The following is a 23,763-nucleotide window of genomic DNA, read 5'->3' as shown; positions in this document are numbered from 1 at the left end:
AGGGTCTCTACTGAGACCCTGGAACAAGAAACCAGGACCCAAGAGGGAGAGGTGCCGTGCCGGGTGATTGACGTTGAGGGCTCTTAAAAGGCAGGTGTTCTGCAGGTGTGTGGTGCCTGTGGTTGACAGAGTGGAACCGAGGGGGACATCGTGCTGATAAAGAGGACAAGTGCCTGAGATCCCAGGTCACGGGATGCCATCCAAGCCTCTGCCGCCATGACGGAGGGGTGGGGACAGAGGCTGTGATTTCCTAACAGAGGTGGAGATGTGTGCAAGCAAAGGGGAGACAGCAGTGTCCCGGGGTGGGGCGGGGGGCAGCTCTGGGAGGGGCGTCAAGGAGCTCATCCTCTGGCACAGCTCTTGCAGGGGTTCAGCCACAGATCCTGCCAGGGCTGCGGCAGACAGCATTCGCCAGAGCAGAAACTCAGCTTTCACGCAAGAGGGAAAAATCATTTTAAAAAATCTAGCAGAGACCCAGGGCAGTCAGGAGCACTGGGAAGGTGCGGAAGGAGGAAGTGCGAGGGTGTGGAAGGAGCCAGGAGGAGATTCCGGGCAGTGAGGGGCGATGGATCCTTCTGTTGGGTAAGCCTTGGGAGTAGCCTCGTGCTGACCAGACCAGGGCTGGCAGCCTGGCTCTGGAGCTGCTGGTAGAACTCACAGGTAGACTTTCTCGATCCCCTAAACCCAGAGTGCTTCAACCAGGCCCTCTCCCACACCCTCAGGGGGGAGAACCCAGACTCTGGAGGGTCAGAATCCCCAAGAGCACAAGATAGAGGTCACCCTGGCAGCCACTCCTCTCCTGCCCCACACCAACGCAAGGCGGGAAGGACATGCTCTAGGCTTCCTGTCACAAGAGGGGCAAGGCTGGGGACAGATGCAGTGTCACACCATGGAGCTACCACTGCTGTGGCTGCTCCTTTTCTCCACTAGTGGACCACTGGACCTGGGTGGCCCCCACGGGCTTCCTCTCCTGCCTCCCATGCACCCCGTGACTGCTAGGTAATGAGCTCATGCTCCACAGGGACCTCACAGCCAACATCCATTATTTCCTCTTCATCCTCTAGCTTGTCACATGTCCCCTGTCTCAGGAATGGTTCCACCTTGCACCTTGTCATTTAGCCCGGACTTCTGTAGCCAAGAAGGCTCGTCTGTCCTTCACTAGCCTCATGGGATCAACCATGAGTCCTCTCTGTCTGCATCCTTTGCGTCTCCTTAACCCCCTGCACTGTCCATGTCCAGGGCCCTGAGGAGCGCTCATCGTCTCTCCCCGTCCCTCTCTCTCCTACTGTTCCCTGCTCCCCTGGACGTAAGCCTAATAGTTCCCACAGCAGGAAGTAGAGTGGCTTGCCCTGATCTACTGACCTTATCAGGTCATCTGCCGCCCAAAGGTGTAGTCAGTTTCCCTCTCCCTTTGCTATGTTAAACCCTTAGGATGACAAGCAGAGGCCTAGGAGACCTATTCTTGAGCTCAGTCCCCCTCAACTCCACCCTTCCAGGAAGGGCCAGCAATACCGAAGTTCCCATCCCTGGACACCCTCTCTGGTCACGTAAGGCCTTTGCAGGTGCGCAGGGGTTCACCAAGCGGAGGAGGCTGGTCCTTCAAGACTGTGCCACTGAACTGCTGGGTCAGAGCCTCCTGTGCAGACTCACCTCCACCAGGACAAGACTTCACGAGCCCACACCAGTCTCTAAATGCTGCTTAAGAGCGAGCAAGGGCCAGGCTTTCAGATCTTCCTTCTCTGGGGCCTGTGCCTGCTGGCCCTAGAGTGCCTCTGTGGTCTACAGGCCATAACTGAACCTCTGTCCCCTGCACTGAAGTCATGGTCTATATGTGTTCCCCTACCAGACCAGAGAGGGACGAACGTGCTCCTTCTTGCTGACGTGGGGCGGAGCACAGTGACACCACATGACACACAGAGCTGTTAGCTACCACAGATGGCTATTGGGGATTCATGCCAGAGAGCCACTCTGCAAGTCCATGATGCTGAGACTCGCAGGGAGACTCCTGCTAGGCTCCAGGTTCCAGCAGGAAGATTCCTAGTCTGCTTGCAGATGACAGTGACCAGATCTGAGGATGACCAGAAGCCAAATCTCCCCAGCCACTGTGAGAAGAAGTACCAGCCTATATTGTTATTTCTGGAAGCTTCTTTTTCAAGCTGGTCATTTATGAAAACTTCTCTAGCTCTTGGGTCATATCACAGCTTGTTGTCTCCTCTCCTGTTTGGCCTTGAAGTCATTGGTGTACCCAACACTCACCTGCTTTGGGTTAGGCACAATGTGTTGTAAACAGTTTTGCTAAACCAAACCAGACCTTCAAACAACTTGGCATCTCTCGTACTCAGTCACAAATGTACAATAAATGCTAGACCTTGTCCTTTGTATGGTCTTTCTGCTTAGGCCATATTTAATCCTAAGCTCAGGGGAGTCCAGGCCAAGCCTGCAAACCTTGACACAATCACATACAGCAGATCAAACAGAAACGTTTACTTGGGAAATATTTTTAACTTTATATCTATAAACCACAGATTGCAAACCAGCAACCCAAATGCCATATTTGCCTAGAAGGCATTTATTTGGCAGCATTGTATTAAAATCTTCCAACTCAGATGCCTTTAAGACGGGCACTTCTTCCTTCTTTGCCTTAGGCCCTGGCTGTCCTGATGGCTCGCCCTCCCCAGCCCTGCTCATCCATGGGCCTGCTCAGCTCTCGAAGCCTTTTGAGCCCCACCTAGACCAAGCATCCTGTGAGGTCCCAGAGGGCCCCAGGGACTAAGGCCGGGTGGTCCCTGAGACCCGCAGAGTGGCTCTTGGTATTCCTGAGACATTTCCTTGACGAACACATTTCCATCTCCCTTTGCTCTTTTGAAACTCTTGGTGAGGATTCCTGGCCCTGGGAGCCCAAGGATGTAGGAGCCTCATGGTCAGGGAGATTCCAGGAGGGGGACCCAAGGGGCCCCAAACAATGGTTTGGGTGGGGTTCAAGCAGCAGCTTCTGCCAAGCGGGGGAGTTCTGAGAGTGCATGAGACCCGGCAGACGGTTCCTGTATTTTCGCAGCCAATGAAAACCGGCTGCTGCAGCAAAGGCTGCCGAGGGCCACCAGCTATTTTTAGCGCTCTTCTCTGCCACGCTGGCAGAAGCGCCCTGCTAAATGGCAGGCGATGGGCTGCGTGTGCTCAGGGAGGAATGCAGCAGCTGAAGCGCTTCCAGGGAGAGTGAGCTTCCTTAGAAGGCAGGAGAACGTGGATGGAATGGCTGAGGGAGGCCAAGGGATGCTTGTCCATCCTTGAGATCTCTGGGGACAAGCAAATTTGCGAGAACCTGCCTATGAACGTGCTTATGGGAAAAATAGATTATTCTGAAACTCCAAGAAAAACAAGGATTTAAGTGATAATTAGAATGCACTGGGGAAGGACTGTCCTGTGTGGTTCATTTGTGTCAGGGACCCTGGAGCCACTCACATAAACTCCCTGCTGACACTTCCCAAATCAAAGCCTTTGGCCAGTTGGTTGCAATTGATGCTAAACAGCCCCGGTCTTGAATGCAGGCTTTTCCCAGGGCAGCCTCACAGAAAGAAAGTCTCCTGAATTTATTCTGAAGCAGAGCAGAATAGAATAGAGTATAGTTAGAATACATTTTGATTTGGGACCTTGATTCTGAATCAGATAAATCATGTATTTGTTGCTGTTTCTGGAAAGGGCGAGTATTTATTTTTGCTACCCTGAAGTTGTGTCTTTCCGTGAGTAGCATGGATTCCCTTGACGAAGGGGAAATACAACAGACTGTTTATTGTGTGTGGATGAAGACCAGGCTCTCTGTAGCCAAAGTCCTCTTTTGCTTTCCAGAAAAACAAAGATAGAGACATTATTGAGGTCTTCCTGCACAGCCTTAAGCTACTGCCCAACCATTATGCCCTCCAGTCCCCACCGAGGTCACAAGCATTTGATCTGGCCCAGGGATCAATGAAGACCACCAGGAAGTGAAGAAGGTGGGACCCGGTGTGGCCTGGGGCGTCTGGTGCAGCCACCAACGCCTGACTCCGGGGGTTCAGCAAGGCTGAGGCCGCCGTGGACACCCACACATGAGCTGGCTCTTCTGGCTCACAGACAGGGAGCCACAGTAAACTCTCAATGTCATCCCATTAGTTCAAGTGTCTGCTTCTGACGAAACTGCAAAGCTCTGTTCCTGTGGCTTTGCTTTTTCTTGGTGAACTAACAAGAAAGTTGCTTGGGAAGAACGGAGCACATACCACTGAATGAACCACGCAGTCCCTGTTAAATGACACAAATGGCTGTGTGTCGCGTGGGCACCCAGTGCCACAGTGGCTGAGCCATGCCCTCCTTTCCAGAACCCTGCTGACCCACGCAGAAGCCCATCCATCCTGCTGGTGACTGGCATGGGGAAGACCACGTAACCTAATTCTGACCATTGGAATGCCACGTCCTTGCTTCAAGTTTCCAGGGCCTTCCTATCATGCCAGAGTAGAACCAGCAGCTCCTTCCCCAGCAGGAAGATTTAGGGAACCTGGCGGGACCGTCTTGCTTTTTGAATTTCAGTTCATAAATCAACTCAAGAGGTCTTGCCTTCACCCCCAGGGCTCATCAGAGTCCCCTGCAGGTGGCGTGTCCTTGTGTACTGAGGGTTTGCAGTTTGCCTTCCATCTGCCCTGCCACGTGGGCTGCACAGGAGCAGGGGGTGACTGCTGGTGTCCCCTGGAGGGGGCTTATCTAACTCTGGGCATGTGTGAGGCGTTTACTGGATGAGGGTTCCGATGAACTGGTGTGCGTGAGGTTGTGAGCTGCCACAACTCTCCAGATGGGTGACTGTTTCCTCAGAAGGAGGTTGAATGGCTGACAGCTGTGGCCATGGCTCAAACCTAGTTTCAGCTCCCAAACTGAAGAGCGGCAGAGAGCTGGGCACCCAGAAACACCAGGTGCCCACAAGTCCCAGGCTCGTGGCCACTGTAGCAGTCCCTGGACCACCGGACATCAGGTGGGGTCCTCAACCAAAGGACCACCCTCAGTGCAGTCCCGGGCTACAGTATCGTCTAGGAAGAGCTCAGGACATCTGCTCTGTCTGTGAGTCCCTCCTTCCTTTCTGTTAGAGAAACCAGGAGTGGACAACAAAGTCTGTCTGGCCACCGTCCTTGGGAAGACCCTCGCACGTCACTTGATTTTGTCTCCACTTCCAGCTCTATAGGCTCATGTCCCTGGTCATCAATGTTGTTTGTGGCTTCTCCTCATCCCACCTCTGGGACACCTGGACTTCCAGGGGATGGTTCCAGGTGTGCCCACACCTCTCTGCCTCGGTGACCCACATCTCTCCGCTCAGGGACTTTCCCTACCGCAGTGTGTACAGGGCAGCCCAGAAATGCAGGAATTTAACACAAGGAGAGACAGAATCAATAGATAAGCACCAGCTTCCTGTTCCCTGTGACATGTCCCCAGCTCCCCAGGGCTCCCCAATGTGACTGAGCTCTGGGCGCGCACAGTCATCACTTTCTCTAAATTAATACACGTTTGTTGACTTTCTCACTCTCTGTCTTGCTTCTCAATGGTCCCTTTGTGTGTCTCTCTTACCTTCCCCAAAGAACTACCTGCTGCCCAGACATGCCCAGGGCCTGCTTTTGGAGGACCCAAACTAAGACTGGGCTGCCCATGACCAGTCCGCCTCCTGACCTAAGCCGGCCAGCAGCTGCTCTCACTCCAGGAGCAGGCGTCCCTGAGTGGTGCCTGGGCTTCTCTTTCTTCCTTGGTGCTGGTTCTGTTTCCAGTATCTCCTGGAAAATCGTGCAGCTGTGGAGATGGATCATCTTTTGAAAGCAGACGTGCATGGCCAGCTTCCTCTGGAGGTCCAGACACATGTCCCAGCTGACTTTGTAACAGCAGGTGGAGGCTCCCAGGCCCCTGGATGGGCAGGAGCCACTTGGAGAGCATCCTCTGTGCACAGGGCCCTGCTTTTTCCTACCACTCACCACCACGTCTTCTTCCACAAGAACTAGGCTTAAAACACACTCCTCCTTCTGTGTTTTGCTCTTCGGCAACACCGTGCCCACGATGTGAGTTGTGGAATCTGAATACCACAAGAGGGGTCTCCGAATGGGCCCCACGTGGGCCTCTAGGGTGGGACCACACTTGCATGTGATTCCAGGCACACAGGGAGGCCCTGGGAGTCCAGCGGGCCTCGGAGCTCTCGCCAGCTGCAGTCAGCCCAAGGGAGGGGGGAGACCAGCAGCTTCGAGGCTCATCCAGAAAGGAAACCAACAAGGAGCAACCGGAGGGCCGCGCCTGGCCTGGGCCCAGCCGCCCGGCACCGCCGCCAGCTCCCCACTTCCCCAGAAGCCGCACCCAGCGAGGTGGGACCCTGAGACTGGCTCCTGGGGAACAGCAGGGTCCAGCTGGAAGTCCAACAAGGGAAATTTGGCAGGGAAATACGAACCATCCCCTAAAAATGAGTCACCACAGGGAAAGAAATTTAAGATGGATCTCAATGTTCATAATATGAGCTTCCTACAAAAGCCTGCCCGGCTCCATGGCTGTGATTTCTTTTTAATTCTATAGAAAATTGTAAAGAAGAATAGAAAGCAGAGCGCAGCTGTTCCATGGTCCAGTCGGATGTAGATGGACGTGGAGGACTGGGAGGGCCTGCAGCAGAGACCTGCAGAGCCCTCGTGACAGCTGGACAGGGGCCAGGGCACTCAACTTCCTCCCCAAGGCCCAAGGCAGAGACACTCAGTGTAACAAAAAAGGGACGGAAAGCTACAAGGAGGGAACGGGCCAGATAGACCCTCTCAGTCCCCAAGGCGGGAATGAAAGGTCTCGGGAAGGGACAGAGGAGGGTATGCTTTCTTCCAGAAGACTACGTCTCAGATTCAACCTCCAGAGGAACATCTAGAAACCTCGAGAGAATGACGTTGAGGGTGCCTTAGAAAGGAGTATGCCCTTGGAGCTTGGGGAGAGTTGTTGGGTCACAACACACCCAACAGGTCACAAACTAGACCATTCTGACCCTCTGTTTCATCATCTGTAAAACTAGGTCAATGACTGCTGGTCAACAGCAGCATGTGAGATAATGTGTGAGCACCTGGTGCTGAGCCTGGCTCCCAGAGCTACCAGATAAAGACGGCGTGACCTCACCGTGTCACACTGAACGCTAGAACAGCCCAACACCTCAGGGCCTCAGCTTGGTAGAAATTTATCTCAAGACTCAAAGCAGTGTTCCTGATTGGCCAGCCTCCTTCTACATGGCAAGCCAGAGGCAGACCCAGAGAGTGCTGGGTGAGCGTTAGGGTCAGGGACCAAGGAAGGACACAGAGTCCTCCACGTGGTCTGGCCAAGGAGGGGACTTGGAAGGAGAGAGCAGCAAGCTGTCAGGGGTGCGAATTGCAGGGCTCAGATGGCACCCGCTGAGCCCTAAGCTGGGTGGATGATCTGACAAAGGGTTTGGCTTTATTTGCTTTGTGGGAATAAATATGAAAGTCTGAATGCAAAGATTATGCCAACCAATGCACCATCGGGACCAAAACGCGGCCAGGCCCACCCCCCGCTACACTTCTCTGCCGTCGCTCATTCTGGTCTCCCAGGAGTGTCTGCAGCAGCCTGGGCTGCCCTGGCACCTTGTCCACACACGGCAGCCAGGGCGCTTTACAGCTCACCGCCCTGTGCAGCCCTGGGGCCGCTCCCTGTCGGCTGAGCAAAGGCAGCCTGCTGGCATCCCCACGACCCCTGGCCCCAGCCTCTGTCTCCCCGACTGAGTGCCTCACTGTCGGGGTCCCCTCTGCCCAGAGCTCCCTGGACTCCTTCCTGCTTGGCCAAAGCTGCCTTCTCTATGAGGCCTATGTGGTTCCCAGCTGAGACCTGGTGACACAGTCGTGAGTGACCTCACCCAGTGTTGCCAACCACTTCCCTTGTCACCTGCCTGTCCCCACAGCCCTCATCATCTTCCACAGCAGCCTGCCCTTTGTTCATGGGTCATGTTCACTGGGCTTTGTCTTCCTCCTCCCCGGGGCGGGGTCCAGGTCTGGTTTCCTCCTGGGCTCATCCCAAAGCCCAGAGTGGCACAGAGCCCGTGCCAGCCGCTGCTGCACAGGTTGATGCCATCCGTGAGTTGCCGGATGTCACTGAACAGAATGGAATTACATGGATATGGAGTGGCTGAGCCCACAACTGCCCTCCACTCGGGGGAGAACTCGCGCTGGGGTACAAGGCAGGTTGGGTGGCGGGTTAGACGCACGGGACGGGAGACACTGCAGCTGCCCGCGGGCAGTCCAGGGCGGCCAGGAGGATGCTGTGGGTGAGCGGGCTTCTCAGGGCTCAGGTCTCCCTCCTGCAGCCTGCGGCTCTCACGTCTGAGCATCCCTGGGTAGGACTGAGGGTCTGGTCCTGGTCATACAGCATCCCCTCCTCAGGGCCACCAGGCACCAAGTGCATAAGACAGAGAGGACCAGGGAGGCTGCGTGACCGTCCTTCTCAGCCGCCTGCCCAGCCCCACAGGGGCTCCACCCTGCTCAGTCCCGTGAGACCCTACAGTGCTGACCCTGAGACTAACGCTGTGGAGCTGGGGACAAGTGACCAAACGGCTCAGTGCAGACCGTAAAATAGCTTAAATTTACAAAGGGTGTGGTTTTCACATCAAATACGTTCTAGCTTGAAGTACCTGGTGACCAAGGTAAAACGTGACAGAAACGAAAGAAAGTCCCTCCTGGTGGGGAAGGGCAGGAGGGCCACCTCCTTCCACGGCGGCCAAAGCCCTCTCGAAGGCTGGCGCATCATCCTCTGGGTGCTCCCAGCTGCTGGGGTCGCCCAGCAGGAGCACCCTCGGTGCACAGGGCCTGGAGGAGGCAGCAGAAGGTGTCGGGGACATACAGGTGGCACCAGGAGATGGTGTGGAGCAAGGTGCAGGGCAGCCGTGAGGGTCCAAGGGGAGAAGAGTGGACTCCAGTCTACGGGCCCGGCAAGCCACCAGGCGGAGGGCTGTTCCCAGGAACTCGCTGCCCCGTCTCTCCCCTCACAGCCCTCGCCACCCACAGGCTGTGCTCTGTGACCTCTCCCGTAACCCCAGGCTCTGTTACAGCACCTCAGGAGAAGACCAGCAACAGGGATGCGTGTCCTCTGCGTCCACTCTTGTTTCCAAGCCCACCCCTGCCCTTCTTCAAACCTCAGGATCTTTGAGACTCGCCATTTGGTGGACCCCACCGACTTCTCGTCAGCCACCACCTGCCCGTCTCCCTGTCTACCTGGTCCCCTCCAGTCCATCCCAGCCGATCCCAGTACTCATAAGGACAACCCACTCACCCTCGCGCCTCAGTTCTGGGGCCTCTTAGCCTCCACCCCACCTCCGTCGCTGATGTGGACAGTTACCCCGCATGTCCCCACGGTAACCAGAGTCCCCCTACCCCTCCACTGCAGCACGTTCCCCTCCCAGGATCCCAAGATCCTCCACTGTGACCATCCCTGGAAGACCCCACACCTGCCCTTCTCTTTATCAAATCCACCTGGAGAAGCCCCAGCCCTGGCCAGCTGCCTGCCCTCCTGTGTCTACGGCAGAGCCGCAGCAGAAAAAGCACCGTCAAGAGGCCCAGAGGCCCTGTGACCACCAGCCCCTGCAGGCAGCCGGTCCGCCTCCGCGCCAGCTCACCTCCCAGCAAGTCCCCACTTCCCGCCAGCAAGAGCTCTTGTCAGAGCCCCTCCCTCCCCAGACCCCTGCTGTCCCTGTCTCTGGCCTGTCCCTCTGTGCCCTGAAGAGTTCCAAGCCATAAGAAGAGCTTTGTCATATTCTCGCCCCCAGTTCCACAAACAGCCTTTGTCCACCTTCTCTCTCCCTCCCCGGTTCTGAGGGTGGAACTTCACTTCTGGCTCCGTTTCGTCCCTCCTCAGGTTCAGCAGGCAGGTCTCCAGGGAGCCACTCTGCCCTGACCCCATCAGTCTCCCTCTCTCATCAGGCATTCCCAGTGGCACAGTCCTGCACTGGGTATTGGCCCCACGGTATGTGGCATGACAGAGACCTTCTGCACGGCAGCCCCCAAGGACACTCTTGGGTCTATACAACCCCTGCCCATCCACCGCCCAGTGCCTTATCTCCCCCACAGCCAGTTCACCCAGCCATCTACCTGGAGTGTGTCATCTTCTACTCTCTGACTCAACTGAGACTCCAGCAACCGTGAGCAGCCCAGGGACAGGGTTCCACAGGGTTGACATTGGGTGCCTGGGGGACCCTGTTCTCCCTGTGGATCCCCAAGGGCCACAGCTCAGAGCCCTGAACTGACACTTCCCCGGTAGCTGCTGAGACAGAAGAAGACAAGGGGAAAGGTCCTCGTGGCCTCAAAATGGCAGAGCAGAGTTCTGCACAGAGGCCACACACGTCCTTCACTCCAGTGGAAAGGGACAGACACTCATCTGATGCTTTCCCTGAAGCCAAGGCCCTACCAGGCCTTAAGACCACCCTCAAAGACTCAGGGCCCGTGGCAGGACAGGGTCTGACTCCTTCCTCCCCACCAGCACTGCGTCAAGGGCTGGAGACCAGCTTACGCTGTGCCCACCCAACCACTGGCCCCGTGGAAAGAGAGCAGTGGCTAAGCAGAGGGTTGGAGGTTCAGGAACATGTGTATTTCCCAGGGAGCCAACAAGCAGCTGGATGCCAGCTTCTCACTGCCCCTGCCTCTGGAGGCTGGGTTACTGGGTGAAGGAGCTCAGTGCCAAGAGCCTGTGGGAGGATTCACCCACGGCCAGCTCCCCCAGGCTAGGCCCCTGCTGATTCCTCCAGAGAACTAGACTATACCTCCCCAGGGCGTTGGCTCCGGCCACCTGCCGCAGGTGGGACCCCGGGCAGAGCAGGGCGAGAGAGCAGCAGCAACAGTGGCCCAGCTCAGCCCTTGCCTTGGGAGTGCAGCTGAGAGCTCCAGCGTGGAACTCCACCACCTGCAGGAGAAGAGGGCTGAGAGCGGCCTCAGCTCCCTCCAGGGCGCGTCTTGCCTGTGCTGGGAGCAGGATGTGAGGTGTCAGAAATGCACAGGACTCAGCCTGAAGGTCCAGTGGTGACAGTTCTGCGGACCGAGGATGACGAGGGGTGGCAGAATCTGGCCAAGAGCTCACCACGGGGCTGCTACCAGCCTGCCAGCCGCAGACCCGCACAGCAAAGCTGGGAGCTGATACTGGGGATGCTAAGGCTGTGTCAAAGGCGGAATAGCGACACAGTTAAAGAAAAGTCCTAAGCCACAATACCTTGGGATGGGACCTTATTGGAAGAATGGTCAGTGCAGGTGTGGCTAAGACTGGGACGTGCTAAGCCGGGGTGGGAGCCATCCAGCCTGACTGGCATCCTCACAGGACGACGCCGTGTGGAGATAGAGGCACCAAGAGCAGCCCGTGACCTCAAAGTCACAGACCGTGTGCTGCCACTGCAAGCCGGGGGGCACCAAGATGGCAGCCACCATCAGAAGGAAGAGACAAGGAAAGAAAGGGACAGGGATGGAACGAGGACCAGGAAGGACCCTCCCCCTGCGGTTCAGGGGCTCGGCTCGCACCTCCCTTGGTACTGAACCTCCATCCTTGACAACGGTGAGAACCGACTTCTGTTGTCTTGAACCACCCATTTGGGCCCTTTGTGACGGCAGCCCTTGCCCACCCAGGCAGACGGCTTCGAGCCCCGCACCCCACCTGCTCACTCAGACCGTTGCTCGGGCCATGAGCTCCGTCGAGTCCACGCTGCCCAAGGGGGGCTCCAGGCGTATTCACCTGGGGGCTCAAGTACTGTGGTGGTGGCCCTGAGAAAGTCCCCAAATGCCCGTTTCATGCCTACCATTAAAATCCTTTGAGGGGCTCTGGTGGGTCCACTGGATGCTAAAATAGGGGTCTTCAAAGACAAGGGGTCAGGCCTGACCCAGAACTGGAAGGGCCAATGGGAATAAAGGGGCAGCTTGTGGTGCTGGTACTCGGTGGTGCTGGGGAAGGGCATCCTAGGATGCTTCAAAGACCAGGTGAGACCACCTGCCCGTGAGTGCTTCTGAAGGGTCCCCAAAGCTTTCATTCCACTGGAGCTACCCCGGTGTTCTACTGGGCCCTCCAGTCCCAACGAAATGAGATACACTCAAATCCCCAACCTCACGGGCCACAAAGCCTCGAGTCCTTCCCAGGATTCCCACGAATTCCAGTAGAGCTGAGCCCACAGCATCCTTGGCTTCTCACACACTGACGTGGCCACAAAGCTCAATCCCTCCCCAGTTTCTACAAAGGTGCCCCCACTCCAAGAGTCTAGAACTTTCCTTCAAGGATCCTGGTGGCATCCTAGGCCTTGGGGATCCTGCAACCCCTCAGCTCCACATGCCCCACCCTTCCTCCTGCTGTCTGCCCTCCCACAGGTCATGTGGCAAAACCACCCTTCAAGCCATCTTCCTTCTGCTCGCCAAGGTCCTGGAGTCCATCTGCAGCACCATCAGGCTGCAGGCATTTTGCTGGACACATTCCCTTTTCTTCCTCGGGGGACTCAGGTGCTGGAGCTCTGCGTGCGTTTTGTGGGTTATTTCTGACGGTAGGACGAAAATATTCCAAGGGAAACCTCCTGTCTCTCAGCCATTGAGGCAGGAGCAAGCCAAGCCCAGGGAAGGGTCACTGTAGATGTGGACGGGTAGGAAGCTGAGGCTCTGGTCAACCCAAAGGTGGAGGACAGAGAGCAGGGCGGCCTGTGCTCCTGAGATGGGAAGGCTCCAGGGCCCCTGGCTGTGCACCTGTGGCTGGATCCACCTGTGTCAGCCGCCCACCTGGCACAGCACCCAGCACAGCCTGGAACCAAAGAGTGGTGCCTGGGACCAGAGGCCAGGCAGGGCCATGCCTTATGACCCTGGGGTGAGTCTGACAATCCTTGCTCTGGACACAAGACAGCCAAGGGCCAAAGCACAACACTTTCAATATACTTTATTAAAAAGTTTCTTTGTATAAATTTCCTAAACATTTTAAAGTTAAAATTAAACCCCACCCCTCACTCAAAATAAAAACAACAACATTAGAGGAATGCCAAAAATATTCCCTATCATGGCTTGCTTTTAATTCTTTAATTAAGGCTTTGGTCCCAACAGTGCACACAGGTCAGGGGATTCTGCTTTCTTCTAACTAGAGCACTTGTTAGAGGGTTGAGAAGAAGAAATTAGCTCAAAGCCTAATCCAGGAAATTGGGGATGAAAAGGTTGGCTCTTGTCTCTGCATCTAAAGTTGAGCTTAACTAAGGAGGAAATGAACCAAGCGTAAGCAGGTGGAGCAGCTGTGGCGTGGGGTGTGACGCTCTAGGCCACTGGAGCCCCGGGGGAGCTGCACCAGGAAAGTTCACTTGTGGCCCACGGTGGAGAGCTGTCACAAGTTCCAAGTGCAGACGTCACTGCAGGAGACGAGGAGCGAGGGTCCACAGACTCGTTTAGCACCATATTGACAGACAGGTGGCCAGGCAGAAGTTTCCTCCAGATTCGAGTGTCACTCAAAGCATGAAATAGCACAGTGCCGGGCTCCCCGGAGCTTCTGAAGAGACGGCTGGAAAGGCCGCTCCATCTCAGAGGTATGCGTCGCGCCAGCGCGCTTAGGTGCCAACCACGTCGATGACTCCGGGTTTGGTGAGCACTGAGCGGGGGGGAGAGAAGAGGATGGGGAAGCACATCGCTGACCAAGAAGGACGTGCACTCACCAGGACATGACCCCACCAACTCTGCTGTTCACCCCTTCACGCTGCCTGTTCAGGAACGTCCCTGGTACCCTGTGAACTGCTGGGCTGGAGCCTGGGGCTGTCTGTGCCCTCAGAGTCCACACTCCCTCCCCAAGTCATCTACCTGGACTTCATGCCAACTGAACTCTGCCCATTGTGCACAGACCCCAGGCCTCTGCCCGGCTGCTTAATTCAAATACCAAGTACGTTGCCCAAGGGGATGGACATATATTGGATGGGCCCAGAGTCAGCATTGTTATTTGCAGAAAGTAAAATTACTTAAAGATAAGCATATGGGGGTCTTTATCTTTGGTGTTATTTCTAATTGATCATGATATTATTTTTCTCATAATCATGTGTGGTGCAATATGTTGAGTAACAGGGACTTGGTAACATTTCTGAAGAGTGGTAAGTAGTTGGCCATGTGTCTCTCCACTGGCAAAAAAAAAAAAAAAAAAAAAAAAACAAGTATGTTTCTAGAAAAAAAATGTAATTTGAAAAATTAAATTCACAGAGGTTTGTAAAATTTTAAATTGTGCTTATTCTGTATCCTTATCTGAAGATACAGTTTATCTTTTTTCATTTGTATCATAATCACTGTGATTCAAATATTCCTCAAGGGCAGTTATTGACCTGGCTCTCTTATTTGCGGCAGCCAATCGCAGAGAATCACTTACCATGACCGCAAACTTTCTCACATTGTTCCTGTGATTCAAAGTTGTTTTCGTTTCCACCACAGCCTCCGAACCAGAACCTGGCGCAGTTCTTGGTGCCTGGGTCGTAGTACCACTTGAGGTTGAAGTCCCTGCAGGTGCCTATCTCCATGGGCAGCTTACATATATCTGCAGTGACAGGAGAGAAGGGCCTCCATAAGGCTCCGGTGACCCCCACGGCCAGGCTGCAGTCTAACCAGAACACTGGGCCAGGAAAACAGGTCAGTTTCCACGAGGAAAGGCCCCTTCCCCTGCCTGAGCCTGTGTCCTCGCTGACATGGGGACAGAATAATCACTCAGCTTTGCAAGGAATGAACAAAGCTTCCCCATGGTTCACGGAGGACACTGGAATCCCAAATGTCACTCTCCTCCTCGGAAACTGGAAACAAGGTGAACGGCTGATCCTCTTCCCACTCAGGAGACGGCTGACTCCCTGGTTCCTTCTATGCTAAGTCCTCAGAGAAGAAACTGATTTAAACCACGTGGAGCTTCCCATTCCTCGGGAAAACGGCATTTAAATAACAGCTCAAAAATAAAGCCGCTCACTTCACTGCGATCCAGGTGGACTGGAAATCAAAGGCGAAGTGGGAATGAAGAACCTATAAGAACGCGCGTGTGCTCACACACGTGTGCAGCTGAGCTTTTTCGAGACCTGCCAAATCAAACAAGTTCCAACAACTACCACTGAGCAGAATTCACCACCGTGAAGACGCCACCGAGGAGCATTCTTCCTCCTGTTGAGGAAGTCAAGCTGGCCACGGTCCCCCCAGGCCTGCAGAGGAGAGCTGGCAGCTCAGGCACGCTCCCATGTCTGTTTACAGAGTTCTCTGGCAAACTCCAGGAGAGATACACGGATGTCAACTGTTATCTGAAAGTTTGAAAAATGTAAACCTCCTTTGGACAAAACTCCCTGGGGTGGATGAGGCTGCGTGTTTGTGTGAGTAGCTCACGAGCCTAAATCTCCCAGCTCTGCCCAGAACAGCGGCCATCTCACTGTCCTTGATCCCTAGCGAGGCACAGCTGTGGGGTGGGGGCAGGGCGGGCATCTGCAGTTGTGACCAGCACAAAAGGGAAAAGAACCCGAAGTCTGGGGGTTGCCATCAAATCTTGGGTCAGCTGTGACGCAGCAGACTCTAAGCTACCCAGGACCGAGGCTCAGAATTGTCTCCAATGACCCTGGCTGCTGAGGGGAGGCTGTCCCGCAAGACTGAGGGCTGCCAGCTCGTCATCCACACCTCCCAGGTGCAGACCCTTTCAGAGGCGGAGAGAGCCAGGGGCCACACCAAGAGCTTTCCAAGGCCCAAAGACGCAGAATAAAATGGCGACAATTTACAACAACAACCTTCTTCCTCTCGAATGTGCCAGGGGCCTCGAGGGTGCTGGGCAGGGAACTGAGCAAGGCAAGATCTGAGAGCCAGGCCAGCTGTCTGCCGGGCCTTTCTCCTCTTCTCCTCCAGGACGCCCCAAATGGCTCACATTTATTCACAATTTTAAAAAGAAAGAAAGAAAACCAAATACCCTCTGGGTGCATCTGGCCTGAGCCTTGCGACTGATGGTCACACTCCGAAGCAGAGACGGACAGACCATCTTGAAGACAGCAGCTTCTCTTCAACCAAGTAAAGCAAATATTTATAGCTGTTTATCTGAACTTGTGAGGTTCAGTTCTTTAAATTATTATTAAAAGTCAGATTTTCCCCCACTACTTCATCTTGTGCTAAACAATGATCTATATCCACAGTGGGACTTGGCTAACCAAATACTGTGTTTCATCAGGACTAAGAAATCTTAATTTTAAGATGGAATGCTATTTTATGTTCCCAGAATACTACCAGCCAGGCAGGATAGGTGGTCAGTTGTAAGTCACATTTCAGTTTCAGAGGTGTTACAATGAGGGGAAACGTGCACCTTACAGTCAATAAAATAAGTAAAAGATGGGTGACCACAAAAAGAGAGCTCCTCCAGAGCTGTACGATTGGCCCAGTGACGTCTGCTCGGACAAAATGTGACCAGTTCACAGACTGCCAATGTCTAGAACAGGTAATACAGAATGTTAATTATTTTGGTGAGTTTCTGCGTTGGACTCTTCCTTAACTCATGTGGGTAAGCCAATAGTTTAGGACTCTTTTTGTAATATTCATAATGTAAACTTCCTGGCTTTGATTTTGTTTGGACACCTCAGAGAGGTGCCTTTGGTAACATCTAAATTTCTATACAAAGCCTCCTTAGCAAAATTAGATGGGGGAGGGGAGAGGTGGCAACAAACCCTAAAACCAAAATTGACAGCACATGGTACTGTCAGCTGTCCTGGTGACAAAGCCTGAGGCTCGGTGCCTGGTATGAACTCTCGATGCTCTTAGGCTGTGACTCGAGTGAGAGATCTTCCCATCACCTCTAGCTAATGGCCATATCCGCAGGCAACCACATGGACCCCAGGAAAGGGCTGGGGTGTGACTTTTTAGGTGCTGAAGAAAGCAAAAGGTAGAAAGGGATTTTTTTGTGTTGGACAGAGGAAGAGGGTTAATTTTACTTTGTTTAAAAAAAAAAATTACAAGTTTTGCTGGGCACAGTGGCACGCACCTATAATCCCAGTGACTTGGAAGGCTGAGGCAAGAGGATTGCAAATTGGAGGTCAGTCTGAACAACTTAGTAAGAACCTGTCTCAAAATAAAAAATACAAAGGGCTGGAATGTGGCTCAGCCGTGGGACACTCTAGATTCAATCCCTAGTACTGCAAAGAAAACTGTAACCATTTCAAACAGAATCATTAGTACTGCGAAACCTAGGATCCTGAATGGCAGGTAATGGAGCTGTAGTCCCGCTAGTGGAACCAACCCTCGTCGCCAGTCAGGGTCTTACACTCAGGGTCTTGCAGGCAGCCATTTCCCTCTAGACCAAACAGGGCCAGGCCTTATGTGGGAGACAAAGAATCCCGTAGCCACTCTGTCCAACATATGTGCCTGTGTCTGTCACATCTTGGGTTGGGGGTGTAGCTCAATGTAAAGCTTGTGTTTAGCTTGAATCAACCCCTAGCATCAAAGCAAAAACAAAATTCTCTTAAAATGTGGCTTTTGACATGAGAAGAAGATTAACATTAAACAGGGATGAGAGGTGGGAGGGAAAGGGAGAGAGAAGGGAAATTGCATGGAAATGGAAGGAGACCCTCAGGGGTATACAAAATTACATACAAGAGGAAGTGAGGGGAAAGGGAAAAAAATATAAGGGGGAGAAATGAATTACAGTAGAGGGGGTAGAGAGAGAAGAGGGGAGGGGAGGGGGGAGCGGGGATAGTAGAGGATAGGAAAGGCAGCAGAATACAACAGAGACTAGTATGGCAATATGTAAATCAATGGATGTGTAACTGATGTGATTCTGCAATTTGTATACGGGGTAAAAATGGGAGTTCATATCCCACTTGAATCAAAGTGTGAAATATGATATATCAAGAACTATGTAATGTTTTGAACAACCAACAATAAAAATTAATAAAAAAAAGAAAAAAATGTGGCTTTTGAAACAAAAAAACATTAATATATGCAATGGAAAGCTCAAATATCACTGTTGGTCATCTTCTTCCCCTGAATTAGATGCCTAGGGCCAGGGCCTTTCATTTCATTGTGTTCTTGCCCACCAATTTCTAAATGGACTCAAACATGGGTCCAAAATGGTAAACTAGGGCAAAAGATGCAGGTTGTCAGGATGGAATCTTTTATTCATGGAAGTAAAGAATTGCTAACATTTCACAATGAGAAAGAGACACACCTTTGTGAATCTAAACTGAGTTTGTAATAAGTTAATGGTCCGTAAGATAAAATAAATCAAAATGCATGCATGTCCATTTGGAAACTTAATTTTGTCTGAGTTGTTTAGAAAATACATCTTGGAGAAATAATGCATATTGTGATCATTAATAATTGGATACAAATTGTACCTGCAACTATAGAGTACAGTTACTCTATTTTTAAAGTTATTTAATAAAGAGTGATTAGTTGACACTCCTTTCTTCAACTCTAAAAAAATATAAATATTATTAAAGTATTTTACTTCTGCTGAAGAAAGTGTCTAAGAGGATAAGCCGGGCAGGGGACAAGGCTGGGGAGAAGGGAAGACAGTTTTCATCTCTTTAATTCTAGTTACCCCTTCCTTGCTGTTGCTGTCCATTTTGGATTTCAATCATTTTGAAGTAAACATCCAATTACTTTAATTCAAAAAAAGCTCCCAAGAGTGGCATGCATGTGGGGGCACACCCAATGATCATGGCCAACGTGAACTGAGTACCTTCTCCCAGCAGAGCGCTATTCTACCTCTGTGCGGGCTGCAGAGATCAATGGTGCAGGGCCTTGCTCTTAAGAAAGGCAGGGAGCTTGGTCTCCATGCTATCTGAATCACTGAGTGGGAAATTCACACGCAGGCACGTGCACAACACACGTGACATGGTCAGAGAACACGCGCTTGAGTGACGGGACCCACCAGTGTCAAGGGTTCAGTGTGTCAGACGCCCTGCACCCTGAGGGAAACCAGGCTGCCATCTCAATACCTCTTCTCTCTATCATGTCGGGAGGAGGTGCCTGCGTTGGGAGTCTGGCTGGAAGACAGTCTCCTAGTTCTGAAACTTGCAACTCCACCAGAAAAAACAAAAACGGCCCCCTCAGACTGTGTTTCAAGATTATGTTGTGTATGTTAGCTCAGCGCTGTTTATCCATGCTTATCCTTCTGGACCACACATACGAGAACCAGAAACCTCCCCAGGCTGGCCGACTTGTGGTTACTCCAAGTCATGTTCTCTCAAGGAAGCAAAAGTTTGCGAGACATTTTACAACCTCCACTACCAGGGACGGAGTCAGCCCTCGGCTTGGGGTGAGGGCTTGAGACTCAGTGCCTCGGAGAGTGCACTGGATCTGCCCTGTTCCTGTCTTGGAGGAATCTGGTGTATTCCTGCAACTTCCCTTTGAGGTCCATCCTCTTGTCTGGGAAGCCTTTGTGGGGCTCAGAAACTGGAGCTGCAGGACAGGGGCAGTGGCTCCTTGACAGTCCTTTGATGCAGGACTCACGAAGCTGCTTATGAACAGAAATCAAAACTTGAGTCTTCTCCCAGCCCTACCGACATCACATGTGCCTACCTCCGGCTTCTTAGCTTGAGTTGAAAACCACAGCTTTAAAATCTTTTGTCCAGTCTTTTTATACAATCTCTAAGAAGCTAAAACTTTATTACCCCATCTACTAGAACACCTGGCTTATTTCCATAAGTTTATATTGAGGAGAGAATGTCCTAGTTTTCTACCAACCTTTCCTTTTAAAAGGTGAAAGAAGTTTAAAAGACATGTGGCCATTCTGACGGACCGATTGCTCAACTTGTCTCCAAAGGCAAACTATAATTCAACAGTATTCAGTTCTGTAAGTAGGTCACTTATCAGCCCTTATTAAACACCAGTGTGTAACAGCCACAATTCCCACGTGACTCAGTGACCCTCCTAGTGACTCTGTGCTTGGCATCTCTACGGGCGGTCCTGTATGCGGGGATTGTGAACATGCTGGTGTGTGTGAACACCGGGAAGGTCTGTCGGTGGAAGAAAGCACTCTGACAGGAGGCCTCCACTGCCCAGCAGCCCCAAAGAGGCGGGTGTGGAGTTACAAAATGCTCAGAACCAGCTAATTTGATTTAAATAGATGAAATGGGATGCATCCCCTACAGAAGCAGGAGGTAGAGAAATGAGCATCATTTCAGAGACTTACAGTGGAAAGAGTAAAATGAGGAATATACAAGACAGATCCAAGAACCACAGATAGTTCAGAATAATAAAGTGCGGTTGCTTCTCTCGATGCATATTAAATCTATGCCACCTGCTGACTTGTCACACAGCCTCAGCTGCTCCTAAATCTAGCACAGCATCAAACCAGCCACAAACACCCTCCATCAGAATTCATTACAGAAATACCCATTGTAACCCGAAATGTCCTCCTGAAAGGGGTGACACAGCAAACGTGATTGAATTGTTCTCATATGTAGCAGAAACTTATGCTTTGGGGTCTGTAAAACAATATCATACCTAAAATCCCATGGAAGACCACGGGGTAGGTCTGCCGGGCCAGTAGGCCCCCAATGACACGGTCAGTGACCGTAAGGTTCTGCCTCAGAACCAGGGACTGGTCGTGGGCCAAGGTGACAGCAAGGTCATAAAAATAAGAACTAGGGGGCTCAGGCTTCTCCCAGTGGAGTTTGGCACTGTTTTTATGTTAGTACCAAATCTTTTGCTGCATACACTTAGGCAAAACAGTGACCTCTTTAGTGATCATCTCTCAAGGACAAACAAGGCCAGCAACAGCTGTGTGTACCCAAATCATGGCTGCCCAGTTGCTGAAAAATGTTAGCTGAGCGAACACCTGGGCTCAGGCACCCGAGAGAGCAGGACATGAGAGCAAACCAGGCTGTGTGCTCAGGACCTGGGACCACAGCACCCCAGGGGTCACATTCAAAACCAGGCATCTCACGGCTCCAATCTGGACCATCCTGTTTTCTCCCAAGCAGTTTCATTCATGGGAGTGAATCATGGAGGGGACAAAGCCCGCTCTTCACGCCATCATAGACCACCATCAACTTGAGTCTCCAACGAGGCACAGAGGATTCGGCCTGGAGCCTTAGAAGCAAATCCCACCCAATTTCCTCTGCAAATCTGGTGGCAGGCAAGGTACAGCTTCATTTACAGCTGGGAACATGCAGACTGACCCCATCTGGGCCTCTCAGAGCCAACTTGGAACTTTCCCCATAGAGGTTATGGGAACTAGACCCAGGGAGAGGAGCCAGAATCAAGACTTTGAAAACTTTAAAATTCTTGGAAGAATTCCCCTAGTGCCCCCAGAGCACCTCATTTTTGTAGCTTACCTGTCTCAGTAAGAGCCAAGGGTTCTGTGTTCACCATTAGATTGATGGTTGCACTAGAAGCTGACCTTGCTGGTTGTGGAGGTGGAAGTGGAGGCTGAGTTTTCTCTAAAAGAAAAATGCATGCAAACCTAGGCAAACCAGAAACCAGCCACCGAGAACTCCGCAGCAAGCCAGGCACAGCGGCCTTCAGGGTGGGCCACTGAAACGGGATTCGGAAGTCCCCATGTGCTACTTGCGCTGTGGTCTGCAAGGTGACATGGGTTACCGAGCAGGTGGAGGAAACCCTCTCATCTCCCACAAACCTCTTCCAAGGCATCCAAGAAAACCCAAGGCCAGGGTTGGGCAGGTCTCTGACTCCTGGGGATGCTGAGCCCGACCAGTGGCTGCCAAGGGGAATCACCCCCTCCCCCTGTGATCCCCCCTCCCCTTGTGATTCCCCCCTCTGAGTCACACTGTCCTGAAAAGAAGAGGGGCCTGGCCTGCCCCCACCTCCCTGGAGCAGTGGAGGTCAAGAGGAAGGAACTCAGAAAGAGAGAGAAGGGCCCCTGGGTTCTGGCTGGGAAGGCAGTCTTCAGTGATGGGCGGGAGCTGGCAGAGGTGAGACTGGTGGGCCAGGGAGGCAGAGGCTGCTGGCCTCGCTGCCCTGGGAGCGAGTCCTCACAGTCTCTCCATTGCTCCCTGAGAAGGTGGTGACTCGTGGCTACTTTCCAGGGCCGGGTGGGGCAGCAGAGACCCCCACCTTAGCAGGCTGCTCTCAGGCACAGAGAACCTGGTTTCCTCTGTGCAGCGGCCAGAACCCAAGAGCCAGGGCACATTCACATGGAACCCCCTTTTATTCTGTTGCTCTATAAACTTAGGGTGTGGCCAAAGCACCCTGGACTCTTATTTTTCCATTGAAACGTTGCTGGTACTTCAGGGTAGAAGCCATCACAATTGCTCCCTCCTGTCCCCTGGGTGTCCCATGTGGACAGCAGGCCCCGGCTGCCCCTGAGGCCACCTGTACTCACTTGTGCTGAAGCTTCCTTGGTAGACGGCCTTGACCTGTGACCGCAGGTAGCAGACCACCACCACGTGGTAGGTCTGCCCGGCCAGCAGGCCCCCGATGACGCGGTTGGTGACTGTGAGGTTCTGCCTCAGAACCAGGGACCGGTCATGGGCCAAGGTGACAGCAAGGTCATAAAAATAAGAACTAGGGGGCTCAGGCTTCTCCCAGTGGAGTCTGGCACTGTTCTCGGTGATCTCAGATACCTGGACTTCTCGGGACGCCTTAGCTGAAAGACAGACCAGAGCAGAGCATGGAGGTAAAGAATAGGGCCTGTGTGACTGGGCCACCCAGCCAGGAGGACACCTGAAAGCCAGGAGTCAGCACAATCGATCTGGAAGTTGAACTAATTTCTCATTCAAGCTCCTGAGAAATACTGTCACACTCAGCATGCATGAAACATGAAGTTCACTAATTAAGAATAATTAAAAGTCTCATTACTCACCAGCAAGGTACATAACCTCCTTTGAAAATCTCCATTGTTAAGGGGATACTTTGAAAATGTGAGATCTGGAGGAAGACGCTCAGCGCAACATGAGCCTTGCTATTTAAAATCTAAGTCATGAAATTTGGGGGCATAGCATGAAATTCTGTTAAAGGGATCTCTGCTTCCACTCTGCTCATGAACTGAAAGCAATTCCCACCTTTCCTGAGCACATACATTCTGCCTCATGTTCCTCCAAGGGGTGACTTTCTTAGCATCTTTTAGCATCGACTTTGAGGAAGATAACCCACACACGCTGGGCGCCTCGAACCCAGCTACCTCTCGTACCTGTCAGAGTTGGACACGCATCTTTCCTGGAGGAGCTTGCAGGTTAGTCTTTGGGCGAGGATGATCACCCAGATCGTGATCCATACCTAATATTGCCACAGTGCACAGCCTGAGGCCCTATTCTGTGACCATATGCCTCACAGCAGGGACAAAGTTTACGATCACCAACGGCGATCACCAGCCACATTCCAACTGCAAACCGGCCTCCAAGGGCACCCTCAGAGGGGCCTGTAAGGGTGTAGCAAGGCAGCCCCAGCTGGGCTTCTTACCCATGGGCTTGGCAGCAACGGGCTTGGTGGCAGCTGGCTTGGCCTGGGACCTAGGAGCCTCGGGCTTGGTGGCTGCTGGCTTTGCAGCAGGGGCAGGGGGTCTCCCAGCTGCAGGTTTCGCCACTGCCGCTGGCTTAGCCACCACTGCAGGTCGGGCTGTGGCCGGCTTGGTGGCCACAGGCTTGGCAGCCTCGGGCTTGGCAGGGACAGGTCGTGCAGCTGCTGGCTTAGCAGGCGGCAAGTTCACAATGGTGGCTGGTTTTGTTGTGGTGGTCCCCGGCTTTGTTGTGGTCACTGGCTTCGTTGTGGTCACTGGTTTGGATGTTGGACTTGAAGTAACATTATTTGGAAGGTTTCTGTTAAAACAGATTAAAGGTTACCTCCACCTGTAACTTTGCGTGTTATCTAA

At 52.8% G+C, this 23,763-nt stretch overlaps 1 protein-coding gene across 1 annotated transcript in view; it reads right to left on the bottom strand.

The window, feature by feature from the left end:
* Positions 1 to 12,889: 12,889 nt before the first annotated feature.
* Col6a3 (collagen type VI alpha 3 chain) overlaps positions 12,890 to 23,763 on the bottom strand; it is a 79,401-nt gene continuing 68,527 nt past the window's right edge. Inside the window, exons 40-44 of the mRNA XM_076866601.2 lie at positions 23,355 to 23,710; positions 22,279 to 22,542; positions 21,272 to 21,376; positions 14,359 to 14,523; positions 12,890 to 13,599 (exon numbers count right to left, since the gene is read on the bottom strand). Of these exons, the coding sequence (XP_076722716.2) occupies positions 13,559 to 13,599; positions 14,359 to 14,523; positions 21,272 to 21,376; positions 22,279 to 22,542; positions 23,355 to 23,710 (931 nt within the window). The 3' untranslated portion in view covers positions 12,890 to 13,558. The remainder of the gene's footprint in view (positions 13,600 to 14,358; positions 14,524 to 21,271; positions 21,377 to 22,278; positions 22,543 to 23,354; positions 23,711 to 23,763) is intronic.

This window comes from Callospermophilus lateralis, chromosome 9 (assembly GCF_048772815.1).
Source record: "Callospermophilus lateralis isolate mCalLat2 chromosome 9, mCalLat2.hap1, whole genome shotgun sequence".
Lineage (NCBI taxonomy): Eukaryota > Metazoa > Chordata > Mammalia > Rodentia > Sciuridae > Callospermophilus > Callospermophilus lateralis.
This window is presented reverse-complemented; position numbering and strand designations above follow the sequence as displayed.